Here is a 26228-nt window from a genome sequence, read left to right on the forward strand (position 1 = left end):
GAGAGGCTAAGAGCCATCTGAGGTTTGGGACAAGCCTTTTCCATACCTGAGTAACAGGAAAAGTAAAATCTCCTTAGAGTTATGAGTAAATGAAACGATGTATGTAAAGTGCCTCACAACATTTGCATGAGTGCTCATTAACTGTGGTGGTGATGACCTGTTTCAGTCAGTGTCTTTCTTACCGAGCTCTCTCATCACCTATAGAGGAACTGCTTCTCAGTTATGTCATCACACTCTCATTACAGGGTCCCTAGGTGATCAGGGCCGATCGGGGCCTTCCAGCTGCCGGCCAGGGCCTTCTTTCGTTCTGCGCCACCCCCTGGTGGTCAGCATTCGTCATAGTGAGCAATCGAACTCCTGGTCTCCCGGTTGAACTCCTGAGGGGACACTTTGCATATTAGCCTTTTATATAGAGAGATGTTTGGGGGTCAATGAGAACTTATTCTAAGCTGAGCACTTAGAAAGTATGTACTCATTCCAGACAGAGAAATGGCTGACTGGCTCAGTCAGGAAGTCAACAAGATGGAAGAAGATGAAGTGGGAGTAGAAATCAGTCAAGAAGTGGGGCCAGGCCAGTGTGGCTCAGTAGTTGAGCATCCACCAGAACCAGGAGGTCATGGTTTGATTTCCAGTCATGGCACATACTCAGATTGTGGGCTCAACCCCCAATAAGGAGGGTGCAGTAGGCAGCTGACCAATGATTCTCGCTCATCGTTGATGTTTCTCTCTCTCTCTCTCTCTCTGTCTCTCTCTCTGTCTCTCTCTCTCCCTCCCTCTCTCTCTCTTCCTCTCTCAAATCAATAAAAATGTATAGAGCGTCGGGTGGAGACCACAAATGGAGCTTTGAGAATTTGATAGTCTACCAGTGTACATAATTTCTGCCTAATTATGTACATTATTCAGCAAAAATTAGGTCATCATAGTTGAGGTATATGTGTGCTATTTGCAGATAAGAAAAGGTGGTTTGCCGAAACCGGTTTGGCTCAGTGGATAGAGCGTCGGCCTGTGGACTGAAAGGTCCCAGGTTTGATTCCGGTCAAGGGCATGTACCTGGGTTGCGGGCACATCCCCAGTGGGAGATGTGCAGGAGGCAGCTGATCGATGTTTCTCTCTCATCGATGTTTCTAACCCTCTATCTCTCTCCCTTCCTCTCTGTAAAAACTCAATAAACTATATATTAAAAATTAAAAAAAAAAAGGTGGTTGTATTTTCTTAAAAAGTATTTCGCAAGAATGGTTTTAAACATATCTACTTATCCAGTTACACCTTTGAATAAAAACCTGCTTTTAGCCAGAAAGTTTGGCTCAGTGGTTAGAGCATTGGTTCTCAGGCTGAAGGATATTGAGTTTAATTCCCGGTCAAGGGCATGTATCTCAGTTGCAGATTAGATCCCCATCCCAGTCAGGGCATATGTGGGAGGCAACCAGTTGATGTGTCCTTCTCACATGGATGTTTCTCTCTAACCACCCCTCCCCCCCTCACCCAATCACTTTCACTGTCTCTAAGAATCAATGGGAAAAGTATCCTTGGGTGAGAATAATAATAAAAAAAAAGGGGTTTTGGTGTTTTTTTAAAATATGTGATAAGGAAATTGCATTTTAGGAACATTCATGGTTTTTTTTTTATCTTATTTCAGGAACTGAACCGTTTACGAAAGGCTGCCCTGGCCTTTGGTTTCCTGGACCTGCTCAAAGGGGTGGCTGACATGCTGGAAAGGGAGTGCACGCTGCTGCCTGACACCGCCCACCCCGATGCAGCGTTCCAGCTGACCCACGCTGCCCAGCAGCTCAAGCTGGCCAGTACCGGCACCTCCGAGTACGCTGGCTACGACCACAACATCACACCTTTGCAGACAGACTTCTCCGGGAGCAGCACTGAAAGAATGTAAAGCTGACTTTGGGAGCCTTCCTTCCTTCTCATTTTAAGTCCAAATGATTTCGGGTAAAAACTTCTCCAGGGTGTTCACCTCTGCAGCCACCACCTGAAGACCTCCCTCCGAAGCACCCCTTGCTGGTTTGAGTGACTGCAACAGTCCGAGAAGGACTTTGACCTTCGCTTTCTAAGCTCTTCCAGCCCAGAAGACACCTGTGGCTCCCGTGATGGGTACATCTTCTGAGGAGCTTGATGGTGTGATGGGTACAGAGCTCTCTCCCTTCCTCAGGAAACCTAACCCACAGGGATCCTCTGGCTTTCTGGAAGGCATCTTCTCTCCTCTCAATCATAAGGACATTTTCAAGATTCTGCCCTTGGAATGAGCAACCCAGACTGGGACTAGCTAAGGACAAGCCCTGCACCACTAAGTTTCGGAACTTTTCTTAGAACTTGGGCAAAACTTAGTGGTAACACTTAGGTGCTTTTGGTATGTCTTGAGATACAGACTTTTAAACAGCAGCCATAAATGTAAAAAATTATTCCCATTCAAGTTTTGTTTTTTAATGAAAAAGTATTTGACTTTCTATAAAATGGTTTCACTGATAAATTAGTGAGTCTTTGTCTTTTGGTCTGTCCTGTCTGGATATGATTTCAGCTTTCTGTGCGGCAGATTCATAAATCATGAGGGTTTCTTGGGTTCCATACTGACTTCTTTGTGTCTGACACCTGTTAGGCCTCATTGCCGACGCCGTTCCATTCAGGTAGATTCTGACAGGTCACTGCAGTTAGCTCCCCTTCCAATTCATCAGCTAGCTTCATGACATTGGGCAGGTCCTGTAGCTTCTCTAGGTTTTATTTATATTATCAGTGCTTTTCAAATTGCTCTGTGGACCACCTAAAGCAGCGGTCGCCAACCAGTGGTCCGTGGACCACCGGTGGTCTGTGAGGTCCGAAAGGTTGGCGACAGCTGGCCTAAAGTGTTACTCCCTCAGGCTTCAACCTGAGCATCTACTTTTGGTTTAACATGCTATATAATATTAACTGCTATATAATATTTTGTCTGGAAAAGGACTTTATCACTAACAATTTGAAGACCATTGGAGTAAATAAATGATCTTTAAACACAAGTTAGGATTTTGACTGTAAATATTTAATAGAAATACACAATCTTTTGCTTTCTCAGACAGCAACAAAAAGGCTTGTAAGAATGTAAGATTCTGCCACAGATGCAGTATAATCTGCTGCAAAGCTAATCTGCAATAATTACACACAGAAACTCAGGTGAAAGAATATCAGAAGTTAATACAAACAAGTATTGACAGAAGTTACAGACATGCAAAATATCCTTCAGTGCAATGAACTTGTAAAAAAAGTCAGCCAGCCTATGCTAATCATAGGTTTTTAGGTCAAACCAAGTTTCAATCTTGGGCTCAGAGAAACAGCATAGCTCATGTAGTCCCTTTTTCCTCAGGAACAATGGGAATGGCACAATTGAGCAATCGTGCCTTAAATTCTTTCATACAAGCATTACTTCTAACACATTTTGCTTGGAATGTGGAAGAAACTGATGTTTTTGACAATGGCCAAACTTCATAATGCCTACATTTTTTCCAGTTCCTCTGTTGGTGGGTTTCCTACCAGGAGTCTGTGTTAATGGACCAGCTGGTGATTCTCTAGCCAATGTTCTCTGTTCACTGTCCTACTCCAGAGGTGAAACAACAGCAGAATAAAAGGTGTTTTGAGGTCTACTAAAAAACAAACAACCCCACCACTTACTCTGACAGGCACACAAATGGACTTACCCCGGTCAGGGGAAAGAAGCTGGAGTTGTTTAGGTTTGTGCACAGCCTAAGGCAGTTTTGCAGGTGCGTTTAGACCTACTCTAGTGTTTCCAGTTTGCTACAGGCTGCACTACAGGCAGCTGTCTTGTGGCCAGTGTGACCTTTCTGACCCCTGTAACCATTTGGGATTGGAACTCCTATAATCTCATTATTTACTAACTCATGTTTCATCTTTCTTTAAAGTTGAAAATAGTTCTGATTTATCTTGGAATGAAGTAAGTGATCATGGTGTTCCAAGGTTCTGACTGGTTTCTCTCAAATCATTCTGTGTCCACACAGGTAAGCACTGTATAGTAACAGATATTGTTAGAGAGGCCAAGAAATTCAGAGGTAATATGAGTTCTCAAGGCCCACCTGGACTCAAATGTTTTATCAGTGACTGAGTCCAACAGATTTTCAAAAATCAACGCCACTCCACTTATTAAGTAACCCTTTGGGTACAGAATATATTAAGTCCTGCCTAGGTCACTTTCACAGGCTCTGATAGAGCAAAACAGTCTTGTTTTTCTTCCACAATCAATAGCTGAAAAGAACAAATTCCAGCTGTAAGAATGGCCAGTACCTAGTAGGTCCAGGGCACTGATGAAATCTCTGGCTTGTGTAAAACAGACTGGACATGGAGTGGGTGGGGACAGGGCTGTCTGATGTCACTAACAGATTACAAAAGAACAAACCTGTCATCAGATATCATGCAAGTACTACACTAAGATAATACAATAAATTCAGGATGTAACTGGGGAAAGGGGAAGATAGCCTTACTGAGAATTTAATCATTTAACGTTAAAAAAAAAAACTTTTACATCAGTACAAGAAGGTAAAACTGTAAGAATTATGGATTAGGCTCAAAAGTCTACATGGCAAGAAGTCATCTAAATCTCTTTTCAGTGGATTTTCTTCTTTTTTTGTCCATAGTGCCGCCTGCGCTGTTTATAAAGGTGACGGAAATTTATGTATAACCCTGAAAAAGAAAAGAGGCCAATTAGACATGAGAATCTTTGTCCTGCTTATAACCAGAAGCTCTTGGGCAGGGACAGTCTAGGTTGGCTGTTTTTCATACCCCTCTGCTTACTGCAGCTGCTCAGGAAGTACGATTCAGTAACAAGTTAGTAACAATGCACTAGAGACCACTCAAATTTCTCCCAGTGGGTTTACAATTTCACTTTCTCCCATATTTTATTATAAAAATTTTCAAACATACAAAAAAGATTAAGTTGTTGTACAGTAAATGCCATCTAGATTAAACTTTAACTCATTACATTTTTTATCACATCTTCCCATCTAGTTTTTTATATTTTTCAGTAAAAGTTACAGACATCAATATCCCTAAACATTTCCTTAGAGTTCACAATATTTTTCTCCCAATTTCTTTTCAAGTAAGACTTACATAAAATACACAAATCTGAAGTATAGAAACGACCCAATTTTTAATTCAAGGCTATGCAATAAACTGTATTAAGCAATAGTATAAAAGGTGTGTGTGTGAGCGGGAAGTACTAGGGGGTAAGAACACATATGTAATACCTTAATCAATAAAGAAATTAAAAATAAAAGGTGGGGGATACTTTTCTAGGAAGCACAATCTTCTGATTTAGAAAATACAGGATTTCAGCCCAGCCAGCATGGCTCAGTGGTTGAGCATCAACCTATGAACCAGAAGGTCACCGTTCAATTCCCAGTCAGGGCACATGCCCAGGTTGTGGGCTCAATCCCCAGTATGGAGTGTGTAGGAGGCAGCCAATCAATGATTCTCTCTCATTTTTGCTGTTTCTATTTCTCTCTCCCTTTCCCTGACTCTCTGAAATCAATAAAAAAAAATATTTTTTAAAAAAACAACACAGGATTTCAGTCAGAAAGAACAAATTTCAGTTCTACTTCATCACTGTGGCTTAGCCTCACTTCAGTTTCCTCATTGTGCAGCAGAGTTAAGAACACTTACTTTACAGACTGATTGTGAGAGAACATAGGTTTAGAAAAGCACTTTGATCTATATACAAATGTAACTGGTTGTTATTACTGCTTCTAAATTATGCAGATTTCGGATTTATTTCATTATGAAGAATAAGAACAACTGCATATTCATTGTAGGCAAACTAGATATGAGTATAAAACCTTAAAAATTAGAGTGTACAACATAAGCAACATGAAAAAAGCAACTAAGGTTAGTGCACATTAAAATACTTCTACCTTTCTAACTTCTTTAGTAAAATATTTTAAGGTCTTTCCAATATTTATTCCACTTTAACCCTTTCAGTATGCCCACCTCGTGGAGCATAATTACAGTAATAGGTTTATCCAGTAACAGAGGTTAAGAGCTATTAATAAGTGCATTTTCCAAACTGAAGCTTATTCCCTTCAACTGCCCAACTATTTTAACACTTTTGGTTAGAAATCTTTCTGAAATGTATTACACCTTTTCTGAAATAGAAAATAAATGGAATAAAATTTAATCTTTAGCAAATGACCTACACCCATAAGTTGTACTATTAACTGTGCTTCTGCCATGTACGCTATCCCGAAGTGTAGGTCTCTTCTCCCTGATACTAAATGACCAAGACCGCTGGACTTTCTGGCTTCTTGGGTTTACTTTTTGTGGTCTTCCTCTCAGTGTCTGTGGTAGCCACCCTCCAAGATGGTCCCAGTGATCCCTACACCTCTTGGTATTTCATACCTTTGTGTAGTCCCCTCCCACACTTTACTAGGTAGGTCTAATGTAACCAACAGAATATGGAAAAAGTGACGGTATGTCACTTCTGCGATTAGGTTATAAAAGTGTGGAAATAGAGGTGCTATTATCACTGCAATGGCAATCATATTATAATGTATAGATGTATCAAATCAATATGTTGTACACTTTAAGTTTATACAACATGTCGAGCATATTACAATCAAAAATTAAATAAGTAGATAAATTTTTTAAAAGGCAGTGTGGCTTCTGTCTCTCAGATCACTTGCTCTGGGGGAAGCCATGTCATGAGCAGCCACAGGGAGAAGTACTGCAGCTAGAAACAAGCTTTCTGTCCACACCTCCGTCAGTGAGCTTGGAACAGATCCTCCAGCCCCAGTCAAGCCTGCAGAAACTAGCACCAGCTGAGCTGACCACTTGACTGAAACCTCATGAGGGACCCTGAGCCGGGCCATCCAAGTGGGCTGCTTCCTGACCCTCAGAAACCATGTGAGAGAATAAATGTTTGTCATCTCAGACTGCTAAATTCTGGGGTAATTTGTTAGACAACAATAGATGCCTAATATACCATCTTGCTGTCACATCCCGTTACTCGGACACCAGAGAGCCGTACTTATTTAGGGCCACCTCAAGACTTTTGTGAACTAAAGCAGGGATAAATACACAAATTATGTTAAAATGTATTAGAACTTTATCTAAAGTAAATAGTCTTTATAGTTAGAAAGGCTTACAAATCATATTTGCAATAATTTAGGTTTACATATTTTCCCTTCTTTTAGTTTTTATGAATTAAGGCAAAAATTTATATTTTATATAAAAGTAAATTAATAAATAAGCAAGCAGGTTTTACATGAGGAGCAGGGAAGCCTCCTATTGTTAGGCAGAAAGCTTTATGACATCTCTTCGCTGTTTTTTCTTCTTGCTACCAGTTGTATTACCACTGCTGTAAACTCTGGATAAGGAATGTGCTACTGAAATTAGTATAAGTAAAATGAGCTTCTTATTCTATTTTAAAAGAGCTTCTTACATTGTTTTAAACATAAAATATATTATGGTGAGTTCCCAATGACCAAGGAAGATAATCACTGGGGATTTGGGAAGAAATACTTCCCATACAGAGCATATTCTCCTAGTGGTCTGTTCTGCAAAGCAATCTTTCTCTAACTCTATACTACTCTTTTGGAAATGAGATTCCTAAAGACTTTTAAAAATTTGAATCATTTAGCTCTACACTCTAATGAAGTGAGAGGAAAAAGTCTATTACAGAACCAATACTTACCTAAAAATAGCATTATAAGATAAACCTGAAGAAAAAAGGAAAATCTAACTTTGATTTCCATGGGATATGGCAATGTGAAACTGAATCTCCCTGTTTCATTGAACACGGGGATGGACTGGATCACTGAGACAGCTGAAAGCAGAAACAAGAACTTGTTAGAAGCAAACAAAGCAGCCACATCTAGTGACAGCACCTCCTAACCCCTCCAAGTTTCAGTTTCGGGTTTGTTGAAAATGCTTCCTCCTCCCTTTGCCCAGAGGGCTTATGCCTCTTCTTTTTCCCCTCGTTTTCCTAAGAGATGAGCCTCCAAGATGACAACTGAAGGTGCATGAGGAACAACCATTTGATAACACTGGGCTTCAGTTTCCCATTCTATAAATGGAGAGAAAAATCCCTACCACTAGTTGCTGATCAGAATAAAATTAAATCATAAATATGAACCTGCTCTACCCAGTGTGGCTCAGTGGTCGAGCACTGACCTATGAACCAGGATGTCACAGTTTGATGCCTGATCAGGGCACATGCCCAGGTTTCAGGCTCGATCCCCAGTAGGAGGGTGTAGGAGGCAGCTCATCAATGATTCTCTCTCAACATTGGTGTTTCTATCTCTCCCTCAACCTTCTTCTCTAAAATCATTTTTTAAAAAGTGAAATAAAAATATGAACCTGCTTTGGAAAATTAAAACTACCATATTAATAGGATGCATGACCACCAGCTTCCAAACGTGCCACATTCCTGGAACAGGAGTATATGGAAGGAAGCCACTAGAAGATACTCCTGGAAAGTCCAACATCCATATATTGACTAAGGCAGGCAGAGGGAAGAAAAAAGATCTGGCCTATTGGCTTAGCTATCACTTGGAGCTAAGCTATAAAACATAGAGTTCCTGAAAGTACCTTCTGCCAAACATCCCAGAGGATATAACGGAATCCACACAGTGTAACGAAGCCATGTGAGCACTTTCCAATCCATGTCAATGCAGCAAAGCATGTAGTAGGGGTACCTATTGAAAATAAGGAATTCAGATACTGAAAGCCACTTCAGATTCTGAATGTAACCCTAGAACATCATTCAAACAGAACCATTTCACAATTAGCCACACATCTTCAGAACAGAAGTATAATCCTCGGCTATCTACCCACAAACTCCCATCATGCTCCTCCCACCTTCAAAGGATGTGAACTCTCTTTAAAGACAGACTAAGTGTAGGTCTCAAAGGAACCCTCTCTGAAATAGTTGAGTATGTGGAATGGTAAGTTTTTGGGTTTGTTCCTAGTTCTGATCGACATTCCAAGTAGGTAAGGCTAACAGACACATTGACAGCACTTAGTCTCTAGATAAACGAATGCTATCAAAATTAAGTATACTTAAGCATACCACCAAAGACCTTTAGCCTCAAATCAGACTTACGGAATATGAAGAATACATCTACTTTAATTGGGTTTTTAAAAAATATTATTTTATTGACAACTGAGGATGGAAGAAGCAGATGGAAGAAACTTCAGAAATCTTGTAGTAAAAGATTCATTTTACCATCCCTTTTAGAAGGCTAGTCTTCACTAGTACCATCCAACCTGGATTGCTCCTTCAACCCCAGGTTCTTTCTGCCCTTTCATGAATTTTTCTCTTCCCACCAAGACAGCAAGATACTGAAAGGTAAGATGGGTCTTTTCATTTCTCTGGGTCTCTCCTGCTCCCCAGTGCCCAGGCTGGCACTACGATCCAATGACGGCTTAAAAAAACTTTTGCAGAGCACATAGCTGCAGCTACACTCTCCACAGGTGGAACCTTAATCCCAAACCAAATGAGACTCTGGGTTAAGACAGCAACTCTCTCAAGAAGAGAGCTGACCCAAAGAAGAAGCATTCAAACACCATCCTAGCATTTCTACCTACCTGAAAATTTCAATTGTGCTCCACATATAAAACACAAAGAAAACCACGGCTTTGTTTTGCATTTCCTCCATAGTGCCAAAGATGATAAACAAAATGAAATTTCTTCCAAAAAGCTATTAAGAGGACCCAAAAGAGAGAAAAAAGTTTAAAAATATATTTTAAAAACCATATACATGGTTATTTGAAACCTAACCCCACTAAATTCAAAGTAAATAAAAAAAGATTGAGCTCAACTGTTTAATCCTCTGCTCCAGTTTTGGAACAAGTTAAATGTCCAAACCGGTCTTTCTGGATAAGTGAGTGTGTGTGTGTGTGTGTGTGTGTGTAAATGTGTGTGTGTGTGTGTGTGTGTGTGTGTTTGTGTGTGTAAAAATACACAAACAGTTTAAAGGATACTGACCAATGAACATTTGTCTGCATAACCCAAGTTAAGAAACAGAACATTACCGGTATGGCATTCCCTCTCCCGTCCCCGTAAGTAACTACTATCTTGTGTTAACCATTCCACTGTGTTTCTTTATAGGCTCACTACTTATGTATGTGTTCCTCTGCAGTATACTGTTTTACTTTGCCTGTTCTTTAATGTGCTGAAATTATGCTACATGTATTATTCTGTAACTTACTTCATCCACATAGAATCATGTGGCACTGCCTAGCTCCCAGAGGCTTCATTCACACTGTATCCTATGTGAATGGAACCTGCTGGACCTATGCAATGGGATACTGAACCTGTCCCATCCATTTGCCCTAGAAATTCTACCCTAATGCTTATCTGTACTAGTCACTGACATACAAAAAATATTATTCCATATTAGTAAGTCAATCACTATCCCCTTTTCATTTTTTAAACTAAACCAAGCAGACTCTTTCCAAAGGCAGAAAACCTAGAAATAACAAGGCTACTGTATTAACACCCTTTACCATGCAACGGATACTATTAGCATGCCAGAGTTGGTACACCACAAAAGGGTAGAATTATAAAAACTACTCCAGAAAAAACTAACCAATAATCACCTGGTCCCATGTGTCTGGGTAGGTGGTATTTAATGGTACGTGATTGCACAGTTAGGAAACCGAAAGGAGGATGAAAGGCTTTGCTGCTCCACTCCTGGTAACAATCTTCCAAATATTGGAAATTACATAGATGTATTAGGGGGAGAGATCCGCACACAAGTGAGAAGAGCCACCCTCATATATGAAAGAAAGCCCAAAGTAAAAAGAGTTCCGAGGTATTATATGGCCTTTTTCACCCAAGGTGGAAGGAGACCAAGCATGTCTCTATCTAAGAAGATTGAGGGTAGGATTTTCTGCTCCTGCCTGAAAATCAAGTTCCCTTGTTTTACAGCTCTTTGTATAACTGTGACTTCATGAAGATGTTATAATGAAATCGACCTGAAATGGCAAAAGTTTACTTTGGAAAATATTCCTGAGGCTTAAATTTTTCCTCCTCGTTCAGATAAAACAATGCTTTCCTATGCCAATAGGTATTTTTACTAATTGAAACTTCTCAGAAAATTGTGGCATAACTACTAAATAAACACTGAACTCTTTCATTCCCCACCCTTGAGATCAACTATTTAATACCTGGATAACAGAAGGTATCACTGGTGACTTAGTAACTCCAATTGCTGCATTGATAGACTCCACAACTGCCAACATCTGGCAGAAATACATCATGTCAGCTATGGTGTGAAATGTGTCATAGAAGGACTCTATGGAGCAAAAATACATGAAGGGTAAATGAGCTGGCAAATGACAACAGGATTATTTCTCAAACTACATAATGCCTCACATGAAAGGAGTTTTTAAAAAGGTATAATAAATATCCAGTCAGATTCAAGTTTAATAACCAACTACGCTGAAAGAAAGCAGGCCTGCAGAATCATGGAAGTCTATTGGTTACCACAAAGTGAACACATAAACCTGTATGCACTTCTCATTTTAAAAAGCAAGCAAAAGAAGCATAGCTAGACTTCATTCAGTTACTATATCCTGAAAAATCTATGTATCAAGCACAGCCAATAATTCTTTTCAGCTCCATTATCTAATTTAATTTAAAGCTAAAACCATATCTCATTAAATGCAATCTAACATTCTAAAATCTCAAAAATTGTATAATTATAAATAGAAGTACAAGAATATTGAATAAAATTAACTTTCCAAAACCTTAATTGTGCTTACATATTTAATCCTAATTATTCTTATTCTGAGAATCTAGCCTAACTAAAAAAAAGTCTAAAATGAAGAAGAAGAAAAAACTTTAGAAACAAGGTTGCTCTCTGAAACATTTCTAAGTACATTAAAGTAGAAACTGTCTACATGTTTAAGGGTATGGGAAGTTTGAGTAAACTATAGTATATTACTTCATGGATGTTATACAATAATTTAAAATAACAGTTCTTTCTTATATGAGGTCAGCAAATGTGGTCTCAATTCTGGGTGGTCCATAATATAAAATCCTTTACTTTTCATACTGATCACTGATCCTCACCTCACCCTGCATTCCCACATTCCTCTCCGCAGTGTGTCCCAGCCAGGCCACCCGTGACATTTTGGCGAGGACAACTGTTTGTCCTACACATTGCAGAAAGTTTAGGATTCTTGGCTGCTTATTAAATCCAAGTAATGATTCCGAGGATCTGGCAGAGTTAGGAAGCTACCAACAAAGATGACACTGTAGGAGCCTCAAAGGGTATGATTTAAATAATGATGAATAAAAGAGGCCCTTATCAAAATTGAAGAAAAACTCTGAAGTATTTTTGCAGAAATGAATCATTTTACAATCCTGCTGCAAAGTCAAATGTGAAATGAAAATGGTATATATTGCTGATACATAATTTTACCAGAACAATTCTATCAATATGCAGTTCAAAATCTGACTAATTATTTTCTTTGAAAAAAATTAATGCAAAATTACAATTTTATTTTTTTTCTATGTAGGAGAAATATACTACTACTCAACCTCTACTGTAAGGTTGGCAGCCCTGAGAACTCCTTTTATGTAGCATGTTATGGAGGTATTCCTGCTCCCAAAGGAATGAGGAACAGACATATTTCCACATGCAAGCAAAATTACAATTTAAATTTTGCTATATATAAAATAAATTTTTTTCATAATATTAAATGCTTCTTTTTCAAGACAAAATCCCATCAAATCCTTTTGTCACATTTACAATTAAAATTCTGGTATCATTGAAAAAGGGATTCGCTTTAAGTGGCCTTTATAAAATGAGGACCCCTCATACTTAGAAAGTTGTGACTTAAGACTTGGCATACGGTAAACAAAAATTAGATCTTCTGGGCTTTGCCTCTTATTTTATGGGAAATTGATCCTTGTTTCAATTCAGGAATAGAAATCTGAGTTCTAAAATGATAGTTTCAAAGAATATTAGTAACATTAAAATGCTTATAATATTGTTTTTAAAAACAAGATGCAAAATTGTATATACAAACATTATGATGATTATTTTTAACTGTAGGAGGAAAAAAGACTAAAAGGTAGTGTATGGGAATATTAATAGTGATAGACAATGGCTTATTAACCTCCCCTTCCTTCTCCTACACCTTTACCCCTGTTTTCCCCCATTTTACAAACTTTTAAAAATCAGCACATTTAATTTTATAATTTGAAAAAAAAATTTCTTGAAAATAGGAAAAGGCACTCATATGTGAATGGAATATGGATTTAAACAGTGGTAGTATAAAACAGTATATACTCTTTCTGGGCATTATACATCAAAATCCCTAAAAACAATTTGTCCTTTAATCTCACAATTTCACTTTAGGAACTGTTCCCAAGGAAGCTTTGTGGGAAAGGTGACAAGAACCAATGAGCCAAGAATCTGCTGCTCTCATAGTTGCAATTATAGTAGAGTTTTTGTTTTAAGTCTTTATTTTCTGATTTCTTCTGTAATTAACACATTTTTACAATTAGAAAAAAAATTAAAAATTGATTTAATAAAAAAGTATTACTTAATAGAGAGCTAGGCAAGCTCACACAAGAGTTTCGACATAAGCCCAAGTGAATACTGCTGTTTCCTTAGCACATGAAGGTTAGCAAATACATGATTACATGAAAAAACAAGTGCATGTGTGGAATCTGCCATTCACCAACATCCTTTATTCAAAACGAGAAAATTGCAAAAGCAAGCTAGGACGCTGGGTGCTAGGCCCAACTCTTCTCTGAGAACTGATAAGGGAAGATTTAAACCAACAGGTGGTTAGGAAGAGGCTCGGAGCCAAAATAGAAATTACAAATCCATGCAGCTTACTTTAACACATGACCCAGATACTTAGCAGCTTTTGAACTGCATCAGGCCAGCAGGCTTGCACAGCAACACTCAGAATCAATCCAACTATGCTGGTTTAAACTGTGATTTGCAGAATTCCAAGGTGTTAAGAAGGCTAGAAAAACATGCACTTCTCTCAAATGACTAGACCAGGGGTGGGCAAACTTTTTGACTCGAGGGCCACAATGGGTTCTTAAACTGGACCGGAGGGCCGGAACAAAAGCATGGATGGAGTGTTTGTGTGAACTAATATAAATTCAAAGTAAACATCATTACATAAAAGGGTACGGTCTTTTTTTTCAATAGTTTTATTCATTTCAAACGGGCCAGATCCGGCCCGCGGGCTGTAGTTTGCCCACGGCTGCTCTAGACCCAACTACAATACATCTTATACAAACCTCAGATGAAAAAATTTAGGAGTGAAGAAGAAAACAGTCTACAGGAGTTTTTTCTCTCTTTAAATAGAGTTTATATTTTTCCATTGTACTTATATTTATACTCCTATTTATTTTACAAAATGAAGAAATTTTTTAAATTATCCACATTCAAATCATTTGAAAATGGTGTATTTCCTCCCAATCTTTTCGGTGTATTGGTTCATTTTCACCTTTTTATATGGGTGTGAACTAACTGGAAGAATAAATTTGTTATTTATTTAGCCTGTTATCAGTATTTTTCATGTTATTACAAACTCTTCAAATACTTTATATTTGTTTCACAACATTGCACTGAGGGAATATTCTAAGCCGACTCCTCACTGCACATTTAGGTAGCTTCTAATCTGTCACTAATATAAATAATGCCATCATGTCTAGCTATCTTTTTGAAAAAGCTTCTCTTGCAGTTTCAGTTCTTTCTTTAGAGCAGCGGTTCTCAACCTGTGGGTCATGACCCCTATGGGGGTCGAACGACCCTTTCACAGGGACCGCCTAAGACCATCGGAAAACACATATATAATTATACATTGTTTTTGTGATTAATCACTATGCTCAATTATGTTCAATTTGTAACAATGAAATTGGGGGTCACCACAACATGAGGAACTATATTAAAGGGTCGCGGCAATAGGAAGGTTGAGAACCACTGCTTTAAAGCATAGTTCTAGAAGTGAAATTATCAGGTTCCAAGGATATGAACAGTTAAAGTTCCTGATTCACTTTGCCAAATAATTTCCCAAGAGTTGTAATTATGTACCTTTACAGTAGCCATTGGTGTGTCTATTTTAGCATATGTCCTGTTGATTTAGGTATCTTTTATAACTTTGCAAAATTGACAATAAAAAAGTCTTATTTCTTCATCATTGCTGTTAAACATTTTTTCTGTATATTAAATTAGTTTTAGTTCCTCTTATGACTTTTGTGTACATACTTTATAGCTTATCTATTTGGTGGAGTTTTCACATATTTAAAGTAATGTGTACAAGTTCTTTATATGTAAATAAATCAATCTTTATTGGTATTTGTTGCAATTTTTCATCACTCTCTATCCCCATGCTGCTAATCTCAATATACTTTTTAATCTTTAATGCTTTCTTGGCTGGGGTGTTTTCAGATACAGGAATTTAGATATTTTATTGTAGTCGAATATATTGACCTTTTCCTTTATGATACTTTTAACATTTTTAAGCTTAGAAGGCCTAACATTCCACATGAGATTTTTATAAATATTTACTTTTATCTTCAATTGTGGTTTAACTTTTTGATAAATAATTCTTAAGTCCTTTGAACGAATTTATTTTTGTATACAGTGTAAAGGAGAAGAGTCAGTCCTTGTTCCCTCATGTGCCCAAACCTAATCAATTTAGTATTGGATAATATTTCCCTTTCCATTGATTCATTATTCCTTTATCATATATAATTGAGGTATGTATATAATGTAGGAACTATTCCTAGACCACCTAATCTGCTCTGCTGATTAGTCTGTTCTTACACTAAGACCATACTATTTTAATTATCACTAGTGCCTCAGTGCACGGATTCGTGCACATTGAAAGGAAATTAATTAGACGGTGGCCGGAGGTGCAGAACTGGGCAAGAGGGGCCGGACACACCCTGGAGCCAACCTCCCATGATCCCTCTCCAGCCGGCCTTACCTGGGGTGGCGCAGCAGCTCAAAGGGTGTCTGCAGAGTGAGCAGGGTCCCTCTAGCAGGTGAGGTCCCTTGGCCTGGCCTTCGGGGATCTGGCCGAAACCGGCTCTATGACATCCCCCAAGGGTCCCAGATTGAGAGAGGGCAGTTCTCAGGTGATGCACCCCAGAAATGGGCCCCCTCCTCTCTGGTTCCAGGGTGCATCATCCGAGAACCACCGCTGCCAAGTCACAGCAGCTCATCAGCTCTTGCATTGAGCGTCTGCCCCCCTGGTGGTCAGCGCATGTCATAGCTACCAGTCAGACAGTCGGACAATCGCTTAGTCTTTTATATACACAGATTCTTTTTTTTTCCCTTTTAAATATATCCCATTGATTTTCCACAGAGAGGAAGGGAGAGAGATAGAGAGTCAGAAACATCGATGAGAGAGAGACATCGATCAGCTGCCTCCTGCACATCTCCCACCGGGGATGTGCCCGCAACCCAGGTACATGCCCCCGACCGGAATCGAACCCGGAACCCCTCAGTCCGCAGGCCGACGCTCTATCCACTGAGCCAAACCGGCCTCGGCTATACAGATTCTTTTATATCAGGTGGGGAAAGTCCTCTCCCATTACCTTTCTCCCCCCGCAAATTTTATTATCTATTTATTGTTCACAATAAAATTTCATAATACTTTAGATCACATTCTCAAATATTTTCTATTGTCATTTACTTTGCCAGAATTCTATTAAACATGCAAACTAATTTATCAAGAACTAATATCTTTATGATAGTCTTTTGATTCATTTTTAGAACAGTTCAGTTGAGAATCTATTTAGACCTCAAAAGGATGAGATCCCTTTGGACTTAAATAACTTTGGCATTGGAAGTATCACATTAATTTCTTTAGTTATAAACTATCATGTCGTGAATAGAGAAAGGGATGGTAGTCCAAGATATGACCTTTGCAAGCTGTGTGGACATGGATCATTTCTTTGGCCATCTCTAAACCTGTTTCCTCACCAGTTAAAGAGAGGGAATATCAGCCTGTTTCAGAGACCATGGGAAATAGAAGATATGAAAATACACTGAAAAGCATGAAGTACTATACAAATATAGCATTTAATATTAATACCAAAGGCAAAGAGTATTACCTTTGATGAGCAGTGGGCCAATCTATTAAAAAAAAAACAAAACAGTGTTAAAATTTGGTACTTGCCTTTTCCCAGGATAAAGAACCGCACAGTCATGTTGACAAACATCCACGAGAATCCCAAGAATTGCACAAGATTATACATGAACAGGTATCCTTTCTTCAAGTTTATAAGAGCTGGAAAGCAAAGCAAGGCAGTAAACTGTTACAAGCAGCACAGCAGGAGAGGGGTATGTAGGGCACCCTATAGTAACTTCATCCCTCTTTCCTATTGGGGTGCTCTAACCTCCCACACAAATACCTGGCCCAGGCCTGCACCAGCCTGGCTCCTGGTCCCACAGACAAACAGAAAGAAAAAATATGAGGAACACTGCACTCCAAGGTATGTTTTCAGCAGTCTTTCCCCTCAGAGCCTTGAGCATAAGTATACAGACATAACAAATCCAAGAAGAGAATATATTTTAGGAGGCATTAAAGGAAGGGAGGAAAGCTGTACTCAACTCCTATTCTTGTTATCTTAATATAATCTATAGTTACTTTTTTTCTGGAATTTTTCAAGGTCATGGAGGTCAAACTAGCTCAAAGAGAGAGAATGAATAATTTAAAAAATTCTGATATTTGATCATATATTCATTCAACCAAGCATTAACTGAACACCTACAATGTCCAAGGTATGGAGGGGCACTATTGAGATTCAAAGAACTTACAATCTAAAACCATAGATTTACAAGACAGAATGACAGGTAACATCTTGTGAAAATTTCAAGGTGAGAAAATTACATTAGGCTGGGAAATGGGAACCAAGCAAGTATCTGATCTGAGCTTTGGAGGATGGGTAGAATGAGGACATAACCAACGGAGGAAAATTACAATCTGAGAGGCAAGAGAATAAGGGACATTAATTTTGTCTGCAGCCTAAGGTTTGTGAAATAGCTAATTACAGACTTAAGGAAGGAGTGAGAAACTTAGGGCCATGGTTGAGTCAAAAGAGTAGGGCAAAAGAAAGGCTTCTCAAGAGAAGAGCTATGGAGTGCAGGTTCTGCTGCCACAAATGTACTCCTAGACTGCAGACATTCTGCAGACACACTTGGATGATGCTCCAAGCAAAAGCAACCGTATTCTAATGGGTCAAAAAAGCTAGACAAATTAACATTTTTTCTTCAAAACTATAAAAGTTTATTATACTTCCCAATCATAAAAACTTCTTTCATTAGGAACCTTTACGAATTTAAATAAAACTGTTAAAGTTTTATCTAACATTCTAAAAATCAATATGTAAGTATTTTCATATATTTTTGAAATTTATCCCTCTAAACACAAAAAATTAACTTAAATCTCAAGTGGCCTTTTATGTTGCTATTCTTTATCTCCACTAATTGTCTCCCCTCCTTTGCTTTTCTAAGGGAATATTTCTCTAAATTAGTAGTTATTCAAATCTTTATTTTTTAGAGCAATGAAATCTTCTTTTCAAGAGAAACTTTATTAACAATGCCACGAAACACAAAAGCACAATTGCTTTGACTAAAGTGGAAATGCTTGGTTGGCCTATCCCTCCAAAGCATCTCTGGGAACCCCTGGGGTACCATGAAACATAGTTTGAAAACCACTGCTCTACAACTCTCCACTCCCTTATTATGGCATGCCAAATATGCACCACTAAAACTTGAAAAAGTGTCAACAAATGAGGAACTCTTATATTATTCAGTTTTTCAGCATTAGTTTTAACTTAAAGACTTCATAGTCCTCCCTCTAGAATGCAAGCTCTTAGAGCACAGGTGCTATGATGAATTCCTTGACTCCAACCTCAAGGGACAAGTATAATGCTTTCAGTGCCGCAAGAATTTAATAGATAGCTGCTGAATTTAATCTATGTCACCCAGAAAATAATACACTTACAGAACTTAATGCTTATAAGTGGTTGGACAGACAGAAATAGATACGGATTTTTTTCAAGGTTGACAACCACACTTATCTGTGGCACAGCCCTTAAGATCTCAGTTGGGAGAAAAACACCAGATTGGATGGAGTGTAGCCTTGGACCTCCACCATATTGCCACACGTCCATGCAGTACATGCTGCCATCTGACATTAGGTCCATCCAAGAGACTAAGGTACTTCCATACTACATACCAGATGATGGTAAGATCCAAATAGAAGGGAAACATTACCCAACCGGCTTGGCTCAGTGGTTGAGCGTCAACCTATGAACCAGATCAAGGTTCGATTCCCAGTCAGGGCACATGCCCAGGTTGTGGGCTCAATTCCTAGTGTGGGGAGTACAGGAGGTAGCTGATCAATGATTCTCTCTCATCACTGAGGTTTCTATCTCTCTCTTCCTCTCCCTTCCTCTCTGAAATCAATAAATAAAAAATTTTTTTAAGGGAAACATTAAAAATAAGGCTTCTAACGTGGATGTGCACAGCATAAGCACTGGACATTAAGGACTGCTCATCCACCCACCTACACAGTATTAGCTCTCCTACCACATCACACTCAACCATACCCCCATCTCTATCACAAATTAAATGGTAACTACCACAGCAGCAGGGGCAACTTACTTTCAGGGGAGCCTTGGCTTTCCATTCTGAGTTTATTTAGGCGTTCTTCTTCCTGGAATTTGGACAGAAGTTTTCAAGAAGAAAAGTTAGAATTCCAAGGTGCTTGCAAAAGTCCAGATGCTGGATAAGTGATCTGAATCCCTGAAAGCCTCTTCCAATTATGCTCGTACTTCATTGGGGAAAACGTCCTAGCTCAGGGTGCCAAAAAGCCTGGCTCCTCCTCCTTACTGAGTAGCATTAACATCTGTGAGCCCAACCAGTGCTCACAGAACTGAGCCAATCAGCTGGCTTCTAATCTATAAAGTGGGTAGTCTTGACATCTTAGAGCTGGAGAGACATTCAGATTTGTCTTGGTCATAGAAACAAACAGAAATTTAAGGCAGAAAACAGGCTGCTATTTTATTTTCTAACACCTCTAGATTTTTAGTATCATTTTCCAGAATCTAAAACCTTGTCTCCACATCATATGAATTCATATTAGGTTAATATATAGGTGGTTACATATAGAAATATCTATGGATAGATGTATATGCATAGGCCAGTATGCACACACATAGTTTGTTGTTCAGTCAGCTGAGAGGACCAAGAAGCGATGACAGCCCAGCAGCATCAAGCATACCAAAGCCCAGAGCTTGGTTTCCACTACCATTCCCCACTAAAAAGAATAGAGCTCCTTGAAGAATGGCTGATTCTAGCGCTGAGCAGGGAACATACAAGATAAGCCAGGAGCAGCTTACAGTGCCAGAAATTAAAGAAGTACACACACACAGAAAGAAAGGAGAAAGCCCCATAGCGATGGAGCTATAAGCTCTGTCAAAGGGACACAAGACCCAACTGAAAGAATTCTATTGACCAAACCTGAAACAGTCTGAGCAACAAAATGAATAACATGGTCCAAATTATAACCCAAACTATAAAATAAGTATTAATGAGTCTACTGACATTTTTAAATGACTGAATAAATAAGTGGGAGAGAATAATCTCCAACACAGAATAATTTCAAATAAAATACATAGATACTCCACCCTGAAGATGGGAAGCATCACTCCCCACTCCTTAAGTGTGGGCTATGCACAGTAACTTCCTTCCGAAGAGTACAGTAAGGAGAGGGGAGGAAGTAACATTACAATGAAGAGACCTGACAAACATTACCTCAGCCACATGAGCAAGATCAATATCAACACTGATAAGTCATGTTGATAGTATGTACCCATGAAATGGCATGATCTGTGGTCTTCCTCCCCAAAACCAATCATGAAAAACACACCAAGGAATAGTCTACAAAATATATGACCAGTACTTCTATAAAACCATGTATGTCTCCAGGTCATTAACTTAATGTCTAACTTCATATTTATTCTATCAGACCCTGGTAAGTATCTGAGGTGGCCCAAATAACTTGGTCTCCTCACGATTTCTGTCGAGGTCCTAGGGTCCTTACTGACCTTGGCTCGGAGCTCCATTTCCGCATCAGACTCGTCCAGCCAGCGATCAAAGTCAGGGGCCAAAAACAGTGGGCGCTTCTCCTGCTTGGTGAGTCTCTCCCACCACTGGCTCACTTTCTTCTGCACCGTAATGTTTACCTGCCTCTGGGTCAGTTTGTAAACCGGCTAAGAGAGAAAATGAGAATGTGAGAATGCTCTCTCCTTCCTATCCCCTCTTTTTCCTCTGACACTGCCCCAAGCCAGGGTGACTATACAGAGAACTAAAGAGTAGGCTTACTCCCCTTCCTTCTCTATTCCTACACATCCTGATGCAGAGAACATCTAGACCACGAGCTGGTATCGGGAAAATCTGCTAAGAACAGCACTTTATGATTCACTCAATGAATGACACAGGAGGAGATCAGGATAAGAAAGGCAGAGAGTTCCTGGTTATACTAGAAGAAACTAAATGAACCTCCTGCCAGATCTACATCATGCAGGGCACTTCATCCAATCACTCTTTCAAGTGCATCCTCACCTTCCAAATCTTCCTCCCATGAAGATGGTCCTGGCATAGAGTCCTTACTTTAGAAAGGTCTAATCAAGGCTAGAACTGTACTGGATCAGATACAACTTTTTCACATGGGTCAGCCTGGGGAGTCTTCCCAACTAAACTCACACTCTGAGTGGCTGTTGCAGTTCATTATTCTACATGTCTTCCCCCTTTGCCTCCAAAGCAAGACCCATGACAAGTGCTCCACTCCTTAAATCACTGCTGTCTATTAGAACAACCAAAACAACAGAAACCTCCTGCAGACAGAGAGCAATATGCTCAAACCCTCATAGATAAGAGTGTAATTCCAGAAACTGAAATACACCCTGTGCTGGACTCCCTCCCTTCCAGTTTCAGAGGCTTCCTCAAGCTCTGAGAGAAGGGAAACTTCAATACACGTCCAGCATTCTTTCTAAAGATCAACTGCCTCGGCATTTTCTGATTTCTACTGCTCCTCAGGCAAAGTCGCAGGAAAGCAGCGCCTGTGTGGGCTTCACCTGCCCTCCGTACTGCTCTCTATGGGTACCATACTCCTCCTCTGTCATCGTTAAAAACAGAATATCAGAGCTGGAAAACACCAGATTGGATAAGAGACCATGATCCAATTCTTCATTTAACACATGAGGAGACAGAACTCAAAAAAGTAAAAGGACTTGTTCAACCACTAATAAGTGGCAGGGCCAGAATCACCTCAGATTCTCCGACTTGCACAATTCCTCTGCAGCTAAAACTATATTCTCCTTGGGTTTTTATCTTCTTTCCCACAACCTTTCCTCCCCATTTCATTTCACTAAACTACTAGTATTTATTTCCTAAAATAGAAAGGAAAGAACATACCTCTGGCTTCACAAGGTCCAAGAACTCCAGGTGAAACTCATAGACATTATCTCCTTTGGCACCATGTCCTTGAGCTATAAAGGAAGAAATGTGGGTTGTTGTGAACTTGAGCAGAGAAAGGCCATCCAAAAGCTTAATGCAGTTCTTTCAGAAGTATACAAATGTCAATGGTCCTGCCAAAAAGAGTCGGGGCGTGTGAGAAGAGCTACTCAACAGCTGAATCCTGGACAGAAGTTTATTCCATATGTCCTCTGACGGTCAGTTCCAGAGCAGTTAATTAATCTTCCAACATGGCCCTCACGATGCTCAGGACAGATAATAGGCAGGGAAAAGATTACAGAAAGCAAAGCCAAAGGTATCACATAGATATAAATTTAACTTTCACATGCACTTTGGCGCTGAATCCAGAGCAGAGAAAAATCAGGTTAAGGAAAGTTGCTGGGTGCATGGAAATGCCGGACTGTCTCAGAGAAAGCTCTGAACCTAATACTTTTCAATCAGAGATAGAAAATGGAGAAGCTCACTTTCCTTTAGCACATCCCACATGGGAAAAAAAAAGAGAAAAATCATTCTCTCAGCTCAATCCTGAGAGGACAAATGGCACTGGCAAGAAAGCCCTGGGCTGACCTGTGCCTTGGCACGGCTCCTCTCCCCAGGTCCAGCCACGCCTCAGTGCCAGGGGCTGCTGCACTTCACCTCCCCTCTAACTCTCGGGCTTGTCTATCAATTTGGTTCTATTTCTTCATCTGGCCCTATGCAGCATGACCTGCCTAATATTTGCCACAGGCAGCTAATTTTCCCTAAAACCATAAATTCCTTAAGACAGGACAGTCTATAAGCTCCAAGTGGCATGACACACTTTTATCACTTTAACTTCTTTTCAAATGTTTAACTCCTAAAATAAATCAGAGCTGCTGCCACCACTGCTCTCATCTTGAAAAGTAGATACAAAAGTCAGGCTGCGATTTCATGCAAGTATATTAAGGCAGATGGAATCTCATGTAAAGCAGAAACACTTCAATGTCCCATTACCCGACTCATTCACTCCCGACATTCCAAGGAACTAGCACAGAAAGCAATTAGGGAGAATTCCACCCCATGGGTGACAATGACTCCAGACCTACCATCTGAGGCAACGCTGATGAACTGAGGAGAAAGGAGATGGAGGCAGATTCACAGAACTGAGACCGTCAGAGCTAGAAACGCTTCAGGTAGCATCTAGAATAAGTATTTCTTAAACTGGTCTGTAAGTATACTACCAGGGAGCCACACAGCCTCATTAAGAAAATTTCTATTTTTTTGTTTCATTATAACCTTAAAAAATAAAAGTAAAAGGTCAAGTGATGACTACCTTATAGTCATCACAAGTTCAGGGGCTGTGTTCACCGCTGCAATGAAGCCACATATCACTTAAAGGGACCATACCTAACTCCTAACATGCTTTTCAATCTGGGTCTATGGCCCTGGAGGATGCTGAGGACATATTCTCAGATGTTTTGGGTCCTCAAATTTGAGAAACACAACTTATAACCCATACCCCACTTTATAGGTCCAGAGAAGTTGATAGTTGCCCGAGGGAGCAGCAGAATTAATCTCCGCATTTCTAGCCCACGATTCTTTTTTGCCTCTCCAAGGGGAAAGCAGTATTTTAAACAACTTCTTTGACTTCCTTAATCAAGTATTTCAAAACAACCTAGTTTACCTCAGGAGTATCAGAGAAAGTGAATAAGACAAATAGATAAAAATAAAAAGAAACCACCACTACACCTCTTTACCTGTGTACAGAGCTGGGAGCATTTGCCCGAATACTGACCTTTGAAATGCAGTACGTTTTCAGCGATGCTGATGGCAGGATTCTGTGAAAAGAGACCAAGGATGTGAGAGGGCATTTTAATGAGGAGAAAAATAGAATTAAAACCATCCTTCCCCCTTGGGGACTCAACCTCCTACCCAGTGCCTCCCCCAGAGAATATATTTAGTTGTTTATTCACATATCTGCATAGGGTTTCTCTATGTCTAGCTGTACCCATCTGAGACTGTAGGTTCCTGCAAGAAGGACCCTAAACGGCTCTAACTATGCAGAACAATCAGATACTGAGCCAGTCCATTCTGATGACTGCAAACAGTGCAAGGTCCTCGTGAGGTGTTACGGGGGAATACACAGACCTCTAAGACTCAGTCCCTGAGCTGTGGAGGCAGAGAATCTAGTGGAACAGATGAGGCATTTCTTATGAGAAGATATCAAATAGTATCAAATAACATTCGCTCAAGACCCAAAGAGTAGTAAAAGCAGTAATTGTACCGTTAAGTCGGCAAGCACAATGGGAACAAAATGATTGGGGAAAGCTTCCCCAAATTTAAGGCCTATATTGTAACATGAAGAATAAATAATTCAACAAGAGAGGGATTAAGGGTGGCTGGATGAAGATGAAACATGCCAGTGCCTTGACCTGAGGCTCCACATTCTCTTAACCCCCATCCCAAGGAAGACTAGAGGAGATCAGACATCGGAATTCTCCAAATTGTTCCTTTATTCCCAGAAATTGCTACATGCCTTCAGCAGCATAATTTAAAATGAAACTATTTAACACTTTTCCCAGTAAATGAAAAACAACTCACCTCCTACCTCTCAGCTCAAAGTTAATAAGCAAGAAGCGCATGTTTGCAGTGCCCTAACTAGCTTGTTTATTTTCCTCCTGTAGGCTCAGCTCTCTGCCCTCTATCATGCATCAAAGGAAACCAACAAGACTGACAGGTTTTGAGAGGCAGTGGGAGCCTAGACTCTCTATTCATAGCCAAGAATGTTGGGAAAAGGGGAATAGCGAAGGCTTGGGGTGGGGACAGCATTTGAGCCAAACTTTATATTAAGAACCTCCCTAGTGGGAGTATAGATTTCAGGCTGAGCTTGGTGATCTCTGTAGCAGGAAGAGGGAGTTAGAGTTAGGAAGCCTAATTTAAAAAAAGGCGGGGGGAGGGAGGGCGCTACACGTCCAGGGGCATGGTTCCTCAGCAAGGGAAACAGGGTTTTGATGTAAATATTATCCTGAAGGCTAGAGTTCTGGGATGTCTTGGAAGTACGTTTCCTACCTAGGTCACTTCTTGCCCAACTCTGGTCCCCATACCCTAACTCATATGGAAGGAAAATAGAGTTTTAGGGGCCGAGTTTACTCTCCTCAGACAGACAGATGTGTGTAAAGGTCTAAGTAGCAAGCCACAGCCCAAGTCCAGGAACTCATTAAGCATTTTTGTGGGCTAGATTTCAGATGCTAGCTCAGCAATAATGGAGCAGCTCCTATCCAGCAGTGCACTGGACATTTCAGGTTCAGCTTCTCCAAAGGTGGTGGCAGTGGAGAGATATTTCAGTTAAAGATACTTATGCCAGCCCGGCCGGCATGGCTCAGTGTTTGAGCATCAACCTATGAACCAGGAGGTCACAATTCAATTCCCGGTAGGTGCACATGCCAGGTTATGGGCTTGATCCCATGTGGGGCATGCAGGAAGCAGCTGATCCATGATTCTTTCTCATCATTGGTGTTTCTATCTCTTTCCCTCTCCTTCTCCCTTCCTCTCTAAAATCAATGAAAATAGGTTTAAAAACACACACACACAAAAAAAACTTGTGCATTTAAAAGAAGCAAAATGGAAAATGACAATGTTTCTAAGCCAATTAAAACTAACCTACAATGAAAAGCTAATACAGTCATTTAGATGATTAGTGAGAAGCAAACAGAGAGAATATATCCTATGTAATAAAAGGCTAATATGCAAATCAAC

The 26228-nt window shown here is 39.8% G+C and overlaps 2 protein-coding genes across 2 annotated transcripts in view; one reads left to right on the plus strand and one right to left on the minus strand.

The window, feature by feature from the left end:
* The window catches only part of VWA9 (von Willebrand factor A domain containing 9), a 31272-nt gene extending 28792 nt beyond the window's left edge, over positions 1-2480 (plus strand). The window contains exon 11 of the mRNA XM_015568462.1: positions 1637-2480. Coding sequence (XP_015423948.1) covers positions 1637-1888 — 252 coding nt within the window. The 3' untranslated portion in view covers positions 1889-2480. The remainder of the gene's footprint in view (positions 1-1636) is intronic.
* Positions 2481-3000: 520 nt separating this feature from the next.
* HACD3 (3-hydroxyacyl-CoA dehydratase 3) lies at positions 3001-24358 on the minus strand. Its single transcript, XM_006770824.2, has 10 exons — positions 24268-24358; positions 22455-22528; positions 21086-21250; positions 19641-19692; positions 17149-17259; positions 11155-11282; positions 9571-9683; positions 8572-8678; positions 7676-7807; positions 3001-4671 (listed from the first exon to the last, which is right to left on the minus strand). Exons 1-10 carry the CDS (start codon positions 24341-24343, stop codon positions 4595-4597), a joined length of 1035 nt encoding a protein of 344 aa, XP_006770887.1. The 5' UTR covers positions 24344-24358; the 3' UTR covers positions 3001-4594.
* Between the last annotated feature and the right edge of the window lie 1870 nt (positions 24359-26228).

This window comes from Myotis davidii, unplaced genomic scaffold, assembly GCF_000327345.1.
Source record: "Myotis davidii unplaced genomic scaffold, ASM32734v1 scaffold461, whole genome shotgun sequence".
NCBI lineage: Eukaryota > Metazoa > Chordata > Mammalia > Chiroptera > Vespertilionidae > Myotis > Myotis davidii.